Below are 13,680 nucleotides of genomic sequence, written 5' to 3' on the forward strand. Positions count from 1 at the left end.
TCCGTAGGCCGTTCTCTTCTCCACAACAAACGACGCCAACTCTCTCAGCCCATCTTCACAGTAGAGGCGTTCCAGCCCTCTATTCATTTTCATGGCTTCCTCGAGATCCAGTCTAACAGTTCCACATCTGGCGGCTCCAGAGATGGACACAGTACTCCAGATAGGGTCTCATGAGAGCAGAGTAGAGAGACTGAGCTGCTGCACACAATTCATTTGATGTATCCCAGGATATGAGTAGCTTTCTGGGCTGCAAGTGCACATTGCTGGCTCATGTTGAGCTTGTCATCAACTAGCACTCCCAAGTCCTTCTCCTCAGGACTGCTCTTTATCCATTCTCTGTCTAGCCCCTGTTTGTCCTTGGGATAGCCCTGACATATGTGCAGGACCTTGCACTTAGCTTTGGCATTGGCCTATCTCTCAAGCATGTTGACCACACCATAGACTGGTGTCAGCAGATTTGCTGAGGGTGTCTCAATTCCACTGTATGTCACCAGCAAAGATGCTGAACAGCACTGGTCTCAGTACCAAACACTGAAGAACAAAACTCACCACTTGTCCTTGCTTAGACATTGAGCCATTGACAGAGCTACTTTAGTGTGAACATCCAGCCAATTCCTTATCCACTGACAGGTCCATCCATCAAATCCAAGTCTCTCCAGTTTAGAGACAGCTATGTCATATGGACAAGAGTGTCAAATTCTCTACATGAACTCAACTAGACAACATCAGTTGCTCTTCCTTTGTCCATCAACAACATTACCTTACCAGAACACTGACAGTGGCCTAGAGACCTCAATACTCCCTTGACAAAACACAAGTGAACTTTTCAAGTTAATTTAGCAACACTGCTTTGTAAACATTAATTTGTAGACAATAAATGTAATAAAAACATACCTTAAAGGAAAAAGGTAAATATTCCAAGCTTAATAAATACTTATTTAAGCAGATACCTTACAAAGACTTTTTTTGTAAGGCAAATTCTTAAGCTTTTACAGCAGAAATTGTAAGATCTGCCTATCTAAAGAAATAACAAAACATCCTGTTTACCAATTTAAGGATTTGTTGCACTTTCCTTTAAAGTATTCTATATTAATTGCTGCCTACAGCTATTCCTGTATACATCAGGCAACTATTTTCAGCAAATAGATCCTGCAACACTGATCCTCCACTTTAAACAGTATGTTTACACATATACAGAATCACACTTAAGTTGGAAGTGACCACTGGAGCTCTTTACCTCAACCTTCTCTTCCTACCTACCACAATGAAGTAGGGTTAGCTCCATCTGGTTGCTGTGAGCCATGTTCAGTCAGATAACAAACACTTCTAATCATGGGGACTCTACATCCTCTCTGAGCAGCTCTTTGACCAACCCCACCGTAAAATAACGGGGTTGGGGTTTTTTTCAGATGGAATTTCAAGGGTTTTTATTTGTTTTCATTGCCTCTGGCCCTGCCATTGGGTACCACTCAGGACAGATTGGCTCCCCTATCTTCATTCACTCTCATTAGGTATTTATATGCATGGATAAGGCCCACTCAAGCCTCCTCTTCTCCAGTCTGAACAGTCCCAGCTCTCTCAGCCTCTCCACATCCAGCAGATGATCCAGTCTCCTCACCATCCTGGTAGTCCTGCTGCAGTTAGTTCATGTCTGTCTTGTGCTGGCCTCGACAGCACTGGACTGAGCACTCCACATGTGTCTCACCAGTCCTAAGCAGACAGTAAGGACCACCTCCCTCAACCTGCTGACAATGATCCCCCAGTGAGCCCATAATACTGCTAGCCTTCCTCACCATGCAAGTTACTGGATCTGTCTCTGGGAAGTCCACCTCCTTCTCTGCAGAGCTGCTTTCCAGCTGGTCAGCCCCCAGCATGTGTTTGGGGTTATTCTTCCCTAGTGCCAGAGCTTTGAAAAAATCCCTCACAGCCCAGTTTCTCCACTGTTCAAGTCACTGTGGATGACAGCACACCCCCCTAGGGTTTCAGCTGCTCCTCTCAGTTTTGCATTGTCTGTGAACCTGCCAAGGGTGCACTCTGTCCTACCACCTAGGTCATTAAGTGTTAAACAGTACTGGCCTGGCCCCTCAGGTACAGCCTTGGGAACACCACTAGGGAATTATCTCTACGCAGATCTTCTGGGCCCAGTCTTTCAGCCATTTCTCAATTCTCCCCACTGTTCATGTATCTAACCCATACAATTACCTGAGGAGGTTGTGGGAGGAGTCAAAACTCTTACTAAAACTGAGGTAAGCTCTCTTTCTTCCCAAGCCAATGACTTCATTATAGAAGCCTGTCACGTTGCTTAAGCACTATTTCCCCCCCATAAATCCATACTGACTACTCCCCACCAGCAGCAACAAAACGTAATTTAAAGACAGAAACCTTTTTTCTTCAACGGAACAGACACTTTTAATAAAACCAAAAAATACTTAAAACTACCTTAGCTTTTATATAGTATATAAAAGTACATAAACAGGAGAAAGTACATAAAACTTGTGAAGCACTGGTAACATTTTATTGGTACTGACCATACTCTGGAAGGACACAGAAGAATATAATCATTTCACTCCAATGCATCACAAAGACATTTAAAACAAGGTGCTTTCTTGGGCCCTCCTCCTACACCTACCAGTGAGACAAATACCAAGGTTATTTTTTATTTGGTTGGTTTTGGTGGTTTTGTGTATTTTGTTTTTTGTTAAAGGAGAAAGAAATATATGTGAGAAATTGGAAAACTAGTATAGGAGTCCTAAAATTTATGACTGAATCAACAGCTGGAGTCCTACAGTATAAAGATCCATGCCCTCACTGGTAAAATTTGTGTTCGTCCCCACTTCCCAGCCACAAAACACCAGCAGAAGTAAAGGTGAAGAAACTTAGCACAACATTACGCTTCTCAATAGGATAGGCCAGTGGATGAAGTGCTTCAGTCCCACACTGAAGCCTGGGAGTCAAAAAAAAAACAGCACAAAATAAAAACCAGATAAAGTGCAGGTCAAGAGACTATTCACTGTTTAAACAAAACATCACCTATTTGTAATTAGAAATACTGACTGAACTAACGAAAAACCCTCCTCAAACTTCTCTGGCATCAAATACTGGTTTACTTCTGGATTTATTCATCTGAAGCTTTCATTTATGTAACAAACATACTCAGCTCACTTAGTGCTTCACTTCCTATATATGGTTAAGTACAATTTTCTTCTGCTCCACTCAAGACTGCACTTTTAACACCAAAAATTCAGGTCTATTTAATAAGTGGCCTAATCGGCAAACACCCATCCAGCTTGGAAAAGCAAGGGGTTTCCCTTTCATGGAGAACAGAAATTATTTCATTATAATATAATGAATTTATTATCTTAAAAAAAAGAAAAAAAGGGAAAAGGTTACCTGCTAACCACATTAAACAGCCACTTCATACACCAAAATCAAGTTACATCATATTTCATTTTTTGTTTACACAGTACCTAACTGAACATGTCCATATTGCTTCTTCTCAGTTTTCAATGCAAGAGATTCATTCATCAGTATGGAAAAAGAGCCTTAAGCCATTATTCAGAAAAAAATATCCTTTTTATGACTTACTGAAATAAACACAGCAGAACACTTATGTGAAGAAACTACAACTTCCCGCTATGTTCAGATAGCAAACTGTTCTACTTTCATACAATCCATGCTTATTTAATATTACTCTATTCACATCTCCATCTTCAGCTCCTTTTCTCACTACTATGTTGCCTCAACAAGCACCAAGAGTGACTGTAAGACTACATCTGCTTTGGGTAAGATCTGTTTTATCCAGATGGTGTTTTGACAGGCTATTTAATTTTGTATGATTGATAGCTTTTGATTTAAACTGATTTCCATTTCAAACTGATAACCAGTGCTCAAAAACCTGTAGGTAAATGTCAGTTTTGATGGAACATAGTACAACTGCTCCTGCCAACTTAATGCAACAATAGCACCTATGATAATTTTGTCCACAAAGATTTTAAATCAAATACATAAATATTCCACATACTGCTGGTTTACAACCAAATTAAAGAGCATGCATTCATTAAATCCAAAGGCATCTCCTAACACCACCTAGCCTGTCAGTGAGCTTTGCAAATGGGGCAGAAAGCACAGAAAAAAAAAATCACCAAAAGAAACAATTAGCCAATTTATTCCCCAGCATCTCACTTAGCATTAAGCTAACAAGATAAGTACAGTACCATACACAATGACAAGTCTTGAGTTGACATCACTCTGGAACAAAGAAAGTAAAATTCCACCTTACTTGGGGATTTTGAGTTTGTGAACGAAGGTAGCCTGTTACATGATGGGAAATTAAAGAAAACACACTGAGAAAAGACACGATCCCCTTTTCCTCAGGTATGTGGAAAACAGAAGAAATTAAGTGTACTAGGTGCTTGCTAGCAAAGCCAAACAGATCCTGACTACTCTGAACAAACTATATTTACTGTATCCTGATGGGAAGTGTAGAACTTGCATCTGCTTCGTCTGCTTCACTTCCCACTTTTTCAGGTTAGTCATTCTGACAGTCAGAATGTCAACTACATGGTATTTTAAAACTTTTTCATGTTTAAAAAATGTTTGGTGTGTAACACCTTTATGGCCTAACGTTTGCAAACTGAGAACTTGCTCTGATTTTTTTGAGTTTGGTTTGGTTTTTGGTTGGTTGGTTGGTTTTGGCTTTTTTTGTTTGTTTAGTTGATTTGTTGGTTGGTTTTTCTTTTCAATTTGCAAAGTTAGGAGACAAAAATGTGATAAAGTTGTATATAAGTTTATGCAAAAAACATCATTTTATTTTAAACTTAAAAGACTAATCAAAGATTGGAGTATGAACTTGGAAACAACCACAGCACTTTTTACCGGATATTTGTTTGGAGTTAGTAACCAAGCATTCAGTAAATCCTCAAATGTGATGCATTAGAAGGCAAAGAAGCCTATTGAGTTGTTGTGAAAGGAATAATGTCTTCTCATTCATAAAGCAAGGCCAGGATTGAAATGCACTCTCAGTTTTCCCATGTACACATAATATATGGTAAGCAGTTAAGACAAAGAAACAAAACCTTTTGCAAGAATCGTGGTATTACCCATCAAGCAAATCCTGCATGCCTCCTGTAAAAACTGAATGAATTAGGAGGAAGTGGAAAAGGGTGGAGCTAGCACTCATATTTAAGCAAATGAACAGCAGTTTTGCAAACATATTCAACTGGAGAAATTTAATTCAAGTCTAAATTACAAGATCAATTACTTGCTCTTACGATCCAGTTTACATTGGATCCTTCCTTATATAAGATGACAGATAATATTGATCTTTGTTTTTAGTAATAAATCAAGAGCTCGACTCCATTGAAGCAGATGGTATGATTACAAAGAAAGGGCACTTCCCAAGCAGAACAGCATGACTGAAAGGATACAATATACCAGCAACATATGGCCAATTCAAATGACTTAACTGAGAATGGCAAGAACTGATGCTGTATAAAATAAATAAGAGATGAATGAAAGGGGGAAAAAGGCTTAGAATTATTTTAGTCAACCAACTTTTTTTTTTTAAACAGGGAAGTCTTACACACTAAGAAAAAATTACAAACAAAAAGGTCATGTATATGGAGGTATGCACTTCTGTGACGATCTTTTCATGTATTTTACATGTTAGATGGTCACAAATTAATGAATCTTCATGAGAACTTTTAAGTACAGAGCTATGCCCAACTTCCGCAAAAACCTCAGTGTCCCCTTTGTGTGGATAAGGCAAGTAGCTTTGTTAATAAAAACAAAAATAGGGCCTCCACTGTCTTCCCCTAGCAGGTACTCCCTGTCAGATATCTGACATGCTCTTTCATGGAAATTAACCATGCTTGCACATGACTTACAAGATGACACTGCCACTGCAAAATTCACTCACAATTGTAGATGTGGTAACAACTACTTAGCACAAAACAGGTGATTATTCATAATAATTACCCCACTTTCTAAACATATTTCAAAGCAGCTTGCTTTTTTGGCCTTTCCTCAGTTCTCTGGGGAACTTAGAAGGCTCCAAAAGAAGTAGCAGCCTGATCTTTCAGGGAGAAAAATCAGATGATCTGAATCCTGTATCTCACATGCTTGGCACACAATACTGAAGAAGTAACTTAGCTTTCATGTCTTTTTATTTCCCTCCTTGTTCCTTGCACAATCCTATTTCCCGATTGTCAAGGAATTCTACAAGTTTCAGAGTATTTAAACAGTGTCTTCACAGAACAAAGACGTAATGTTTATAAGCTTCCATGACAAGCCCAAAATTTAAAAGAATAAAGGATTAATGGGAAGCCTGTCCAGGTTAGGGAAGGATTAATTTAAAACAAAACGTGCAATGTTACATTTCATGTCCTACTTACAACTGCAAGAGCTCCTGAAATCTTTTCAGTATGTGAAATACTGCAGAAGTTAACTCTCTGACAGTGGAGTTAGGAAAGAATGCAAAAAAATAATACAAATTCAAATGTATTTTCGGATTAGTTTTCCATCCTCTATCTTGAATACGTGTGCCACCTTCTACCCAACACCCTAAATTACTGACTACACCCAGTGTAAGTTCAGGAACAACATATTTCTAGATACTGATGAAAGTAATTTCAGCCTCTGACGCAATTTTATTTTGGGGATAACATAGTACCTATTTGAGCACCGTTTTCTATTCTAATACAAATCTGCAGAATTTCTACAGTTAATTCCAAAAGCTGTGTTTAGACTACTTACCAATTCCACAAGCTCTGTGCAACATTATCTGAGCTTGTATTTCACACAACATAAACACTGAACTGGTCTGTCCCTACTGCAAGATTTTATAACCAGCCCTGCAAGACTCCTGATTAACCTAAAGGATGGGTAAGTAAAACTAAACTTACAACTGTTAAAGTTTCTTGTTTTCAATTGCCTCCTTTCTCCAAACATAATCCAATTAAAAGCAACTTTAACTTGGCTGAGCAGCAAAGCCCCTGGACATTATCCATAAAAGTAGCCTCTCTACTAACACTTAGAAATAGAATTGTAATTCACTTTGAATCCACTTTCCCAGACTGCATTGGGTTTCTTATTTTTTTAAACCCCAAACGTGCACATTACTCTGTATAAAATAGAAAAGCTAAATACTACTTTGGGTAGGAGTTCTTTTAGTAGAAAACAGCACCACAAAACAATGAAATGGGATAGGAGTCACTTCATGCCATAGATGACATTTTTGTTAGCTTTAACTTAAAAAAAACTGAAGTTTATGCCTCTTATGAAAGACTACAGTGCTACAGATTGGAAGTCTCCCTAACAGGTAAGTCAGCTAAACCACCACCGGAACAGCTCTCTCTTCCTGGCAGGCTGCAGTATCACTATGAAAATTTGCAAAAACTTAAGTCATCTCGACAACAGGAACTTTTTTTCCAGGAGCTGACCTCGGTTATCCCCGGAGTATCACATTTTAGGTGAAGGGGAGGTTCACGTCCCTGCAGCCGATGCTCACCTTTCACCACACCACGCCTGACAGGCGGAGAGCTGCCCCCTCTACCGAGCACCCGCCGGGGTTGCCCAGACCAGGACTCCCGTTCCTAGGCACTCTCCTGGTGCTACAGCCTTCCTGCTGGAGCGGAACCGGGGGAGGAGCGGGGAATGGGGGGAGGGGGGATGGTGCGCGACAAAAACTTTCTGCGGGAGTTTGACACACACTTTCCACCGGGCAGAGGTGGGGGCCCTGCGCAGCAGGGGCTGGCGATGGGGAGGGGGCGAAAGGGGTAGGGGTGTAGCGCCGGGCGTGGCGGCGGCTACTCACTGGTTGGTGGGGGGCGCGTTGAGCGGGATGGCCACCTCCTCCTCTTCGTACTCCGGCCCGTCCAGTGAGTCGCCTTCGTCCACAGTCCCGAGGCCCCCGGACAAGGGTGGCGGCGGCGGTGGCAGCGGGGGAAAGATAGCGGCGGTAACGCTGGGATCGGTCGCCCGGGCCGCCTCCAGTTCCTCTCCCGGGCCGGCTGCTGTGGCAGCACCACCGGGCGACGGAGGGGCAGGCCCCCCGCCCAGTTCCAGGTGTCCTAGCACCGAGCACAAAGCCGGGCCACCTGAGGGGCCAGCGCCCGGGCTGCCGCCACCGCCGCCGCTAGGACCGGCCGGGAATGGGCCCTGCGGCCCCAGCCCCTTGCCACGGCACACGGCGGAGTAGTGCCCCGGCTCCGCTCCCGCAGCGACAGTGGCTCCGGCCGTCCCGGCTGAGGTAACCGAGCCGCCCTCCTCACCCCCGGCCTCGGCCGCCATCATGTTGAGCGTCGCCCCCCCCCCCCACCCCCCCCAGGCCGCCCACCTCCCCTCTGCCGGCCGCTGCACGCCGGGGAGGTGGCGACAAAGGGGCCCCGGCCCCCCCTCCCCGCCCCGCCCCGGCGGGGAGCGGAGCCGGGACGAGGGCAAAACTTCCCCGGAGGAGACGGGTTGGGAACAATACCCGGGCTGGGCGGGGGCTGGACGCGCAGGGCAGCTCCGCAGGGCCCCGGCGGCGGCCGCCAGGGGAGCGGCTCCCGCGGCCCCGCGCTCTCACCCCGCCTCCCGCCGGCCGGACCGGGAACGCGCGGCAGCGGGACGGGCCGCGCCGCACGGCGCCTGCGCAACCCACCCTCTCCCACACACCTCGCACACACGCGTGCGCGGGCAGAGGGCGGGAGAGTGTGAGGAACGCCGGGGAGAAGTTGATTATACTCTCCTCACCTTCCTAAGGAGGGAAAGAAATAAGAAGGGGCAAACGGCGTGGCCGGGGGGAGGCGGCAGGTGGTAAGCCATGAGCCGCAGGTGGATCGTCTCAACGGTGTGGTCTAGCGGCGTTTGGTAGTGGTGGTCCCGCACTTGTCCGGCCGCCTCGTCTCGGGGGAGGTGGCTGCGGTCGTCCTGGCGCTGCGGCTCAGGTGCCCGCGGAGTGAGGGAAAGGTCCACAGGCAGTTCTCCGCCCTTGGGCCTGGCTGCCTCCACGTGGACTGATCTATCTGCTCGCCAGGTCTGGTTCCTCAGATCGGCGTAAGAAAGACACTTTTTATATTGTTGCAGAGATGATACTCTAGCAGTAAGAATAAAAAAAGTGCATCCTGGGATCTACAAGATACTGTTTATATTTTAAGAATTGCAACACCATTGCTAAAAAGGATTTTACTCTGCGGTCCTGAAGTTGAACTTTTTTCTTTTCTTTTTTTTCCCTCCCTTGTTACTCAACCCTGGAAGTTCTCACAGCTGTAGCTCAACTGTCATCATTAATAATTTTACTATGTTAGGTGGATGACTTGGCACATCATCTCATATGCAAGTGCCTCCATGATCAAGAAGAAGGCATCGTGTGACAAATACTATCAGCCAATATATATATGGTGCAGATACCGTCTTTCCCCCCTGCTGTTAAAAAAGCTGACAAATAGCAGCACGTTGCCACTTGTATGTCTCTCAAGAGCTCTCAGAAGGCATCTAAACATTCAGGTTTTCAAAGCTTTGCATTACCCAAAAGTATTAAGTGAATTTTTCCCCGAGGCCACTAATACAAACCACAGCTCCCACTTTCACAGCTATCCAACCATTCTCTTTTTATCTGCTGAAAAGAGGTTTCATATCTTGTTTTCTAAAGGGAAAATCCACAGATTTGTGCTGGGTTTATGCCCAGTGTCAGTGAAAGAAGTTGGCTCTAGTCCTCAGTTTACAGCAATGTAACACATTCATATCCTGCTGGTTTTCTGTGGAAGAAATCAGTTTCAGCAGCAGTCCCTTACAAATTCTTTTTCTCATTGCCACTTTTCAGTATTATAAATGTAATTTCAAATAATGTCATAGCCTGCCTTCTCTGTGGGTTTCTATTTACTGCTGCTTGCTCTCGCTCACAGATTTTCAAATAAAGTTATTTTAACATAGCCTTGTTGCTGTTGTAGTAGCAATAAAGCTAAATGTAAAAATGCAGTATAAATATTTATAAGACTCCTTTCATGAGTCAGTCTTTTCTAAGTGCCTTCCAGAGCAGCAGCACATATATGTGTGTGGTGACTAGAGAGAGAGCTGTGATAAGAATTTCCTGCAGGAGAGGGTCATGTGGCTGTGGCACTCCTTCAGGACATGTATTTTCCGGGGTGCAGTTTTAAATTTGACAATGATTCATCAGAAAGAAACTTTCTGGTAACGTCAGATGAGCTGTTGCATTTCTGACCCTGACACACCATTTCTGTTCACTTTGCAGGCAAAGTTGTCTGTCCCAGCTTTCTTGGTGCTGTGGGTAACACATCACTCTGCATTTCCTCTTTCTTAAGACTTGCAAGCTGACATCCATTGTACAATCCTTCATGAGGCTATGTTTTCATGCCTATGGATGAAGGAACAAGTGTAGTGGCAATTTTCTTACTACTACTTGTACGTTTGCAAATACACCTTTTTCTCAAATCCCTGGTAAAAACGTGCTAGGATAATTAGTCCTTTATCCCTGCTGTGTAGCTGTTGTCAGTTTTGATTCTCTGAAATGTACTGGATGATCCTTAGAGTCAGTTTGCAGAATGGTGGATCTAGGAGTATACCTGAGTTCTTCTGTGATGACCGTTGGGTCTAGTATCCCCTACTCTTGGTTCAGTAGTAAAATGTTAGAGCACAGGTAGATCATATTTTTTCTAACCTAATTTAAAGACCAATCTGTAGAAAGGTCAAAGCTGATTCTGAAGATGTGAAAGTTCATCATTGTGCATTTTTAATGCTACTGTTTGTCTGCTGATTTATGATAAATGCAGGTCTTAGCATGGAATTCTGGCTGTGGAGGACTGACACAGGCTGTGCCCATGCTTGTAAATAAAACTGAGTGAGCACTTGGACATGACTTTCTTCAAAGCCTGGGGTATGGTGACCTTTTTAGTCATGTCCCCATGAGAGTTCATCACGGTTTGGTGGTGGAGATATAGCATGTGCCCTTCCCAGATGGTGGTCTGCCACCCTGTTGTTGAGACTGAGAGCTCCCATGTGGAGTCACACACCAGTCTGTCCCAGTTGGCCTGAGACCCCTTGAGTGTTCACTTGATTCACTAGTGTGAAGCGGATGCAGCCATGGTTTCTGCCAGGTTGCTAACCGTGACAGGCTGTCCCTTCACAGATCTTGTTCATACCACAGAGCCTTTGGACTCTGGAGTGATGTCTTCCATTATAGTGGCAGGTGAATGACAGTGACATTGAGGCCTTTGGAATACATTACTAAATCACTGATCCTCGTTTATGTAAGATATTTACAGACTGACAGAGTGGCTTGGGCTGGAAGGGACTTTAAAGATCATCTAGTTTCAACACCCTTGCTGTGGGCAGAAGCACCTTCCCCTAGATCAGATTGCTCAAGGCCCTTATGAGCCTGGTCTTGAACACTTCCTTGAATGCTTGTGCCATACCACTTATTCACAGTCAGGACTAACACAACATTCATAAGAATGACAGTGGTGAGATGTCCTGGGCATCTGAATATGTGATTAACAACTTGAGTTTTCAGGCTGAGTTCGTCACTGATTTGCATGGCTTTGGACAAGTTGTTTGGACACAGTAATGCTTTCTCTGTCAGTAAAGAATCTGTTTCCTATATGTGACAGGTGATTAGGCTTTTTTACAATATTTGAAATTTGCTAAACATGAATGCTTCTTAGGATGAGAAGCCACATAAGGTGGATGACCCAGTTTTTGAGATACGAATGGAGAAGGTGTTGCATGGATCACGGACACAAACACCACGTAATCTTCACTTCCACTCCTTATTTCAGCACAGAACCTGCTTCTCCTACCTGCATGCAGCTTATCTCTGCTCTTCCAAAGCTGTTATCCTGTCTCAAAAACAAATAGGATCGGGCGAATTATTGATCTTTCTGTTGCAGGATGGAGTGATAAGAAGCATCATTCCTATAATGAAAAAAACAGAATGCTCCAAGTATTCCAGGTTTTCCCCCTGTACTCATATAGCTATATAACAAACAGTTGCAGAGTGAGTAATAATTCTTGCTACCTGCACAGCTGTTGTAATCCCATAGGAGGCCACATGTATTGCTGGGATGTGGGAAGGTGGGCAGAATCTGGGAAAGAACATGAATACTGTTATTCTAGTTCTTGTAAACTTGAATTCTTTACTTCCACCATGTTTATGTTTTCTTTATATTGAATACAGCTGAGTGGTCACAGACTGCTTATCATAAAGTAATAATTAAGCAGTCATCATCACTGTCTGTGTAATTAATTTTGACTCTGTGCTATCAGTTCTCCCATGTCCATAGTACACGTTAAAATTGTTTGTATTCAACATTTTGTTTGTATTGAGTATTTGAATATATAATTAATGATAACATATTTTTAAGATATTTTCCTTCATTTCAAAAGACCAACAATTTCCAAATGTTATTTTTGTTTCATGACTTCTTGTTTATTATTGATTTTCAGTAGCATTTTTGTCACACAAGAAATGGATCTCTCTCAATTTCAGGCTTTTCTGTAACCTTTAATCCCTACACATTTTGTTCTTGTGTTGCTTGATATCCTTTCAAATAAATATTTAAGCCTAAATAAAAGACTTCAATCCCCATACTAATATAAATTGTATCCTATCTTAAGAGTGAGTATATAAACTTTAACATTCATTAAGAAATTACTACTGGATCTGTGCATTTCTTTTTGGCTCTTAAGCAGATTAAAAAGTATATACAAACAACTACTATGAGGTAATAATTTTTATTGGCATGTGATACTGTTTTTTCAGTTTTGTCTGCCTTTCAGAATGGCTTAAAAAGCTTTTTTACAGTTGCCCATAATTCTTTACTTTCTCTTTTCCATTTTAGACAGCCTCATTACATAGAGGCGTAGGTTTTCACTTGTCTCACCTTACTGCAGGCTGCATCTGGAAGGAAGTCTTTTTCTTTCCCCTCTAATTTTGCGTGGTTTCATGGTTTTGCTGGTGCAAATAGACAGGTGGTATTTGAGTCCCTTCTCACAAGACCTCATTGCATACAGTGAATCTTCTTCCATTCAGAAACAAATTGATGTTACAGTTTCTGTTACACTCAGCACAACGTGTTCTTTGGGTCTGAAGCCTTATATTAGTTAGAACGTTGAGGTTCAAAATACTTTCTTCTTGACAAATATTTTTCTTACATATCTGGATCTGGCTGTCCTTCAACCCAGTCATTCTAGTCGGGGACACTGATAGAAATACTTTTCATACCTTTATTATTTGTATATCCTGACAGATTCGCTCAGAACCTGTTACTTTGCCATCTTCTTGAGAATTATAAAGTTCTGTGCCATGCCATTCATGTTGTGCAGAGCTTACTAATTTAACCAGAGAGTGATTGCATTCCTATTGATTTTTTTAAAAGAAAGAATTTATCTTCTTTGAGTGTAGTATGCTGATGTCAGTATATATTTTCCCCTTATTTTTACCAATAATTTTTCAAAATACTGTGGATTTTGTACTGTATTTTTCCATTTGATACATTTCTAGTTTTAAAGCACTTGCTGTCTTCCTGAAATTTTACCTAGTGTTTTATGATGTGCTGATGGAAACACATTGTATTCATCTGACTAAATATTCATCTTGGGTCATACAGCATGTCAGCCAGAAAATTATTTAGAAACAAGCATTTTAATCAAGAGTAACAGCATTCAGTAGCACTCTATCTGGAG

At 42.4% G+C, this 13,680-nt stretch overlaps 1 protein-coding gene across 1 annotated transcript in view; it reads right to left on the reverse strand.

Annotated features, from left to right (window-relative positions):
* The window catches only part of RASA1 (RAS p21 protein activator 1), a 61,462-nt gene extending 53,170 nt beyond the window's left edge, over positions 1 to 8,292 (reverse strand). The window contains exon 1 of the mRNA XM_054398253.1: positions 7,814 to 8,292. Within this exon, the coding sequence (XP_054254228.1) occupies positions 7,814 to 8,292 (479 nt within the window). The remainder of the gene's footprint in view (positions 1 to 7,813) is intronic.
* Between the last annotated feature and the right edge of the window lie 5,388 nt (positions 8,293 to 13,680).

The sequence above is a fragment of the Indicator indicator genome, chromosome Z, assembly GCF_027791375.1.
Source record: "Indicator indicator isolate 239-I01 chromosome Z, UM_Iind_1.1, whole genome shotgun sequence".
Lineage (NCBI taxonomy): Eukaryota > Metazoa > Chordata > Aves > Piciformes > Indicatoridae > Indicator > Indicator indicator.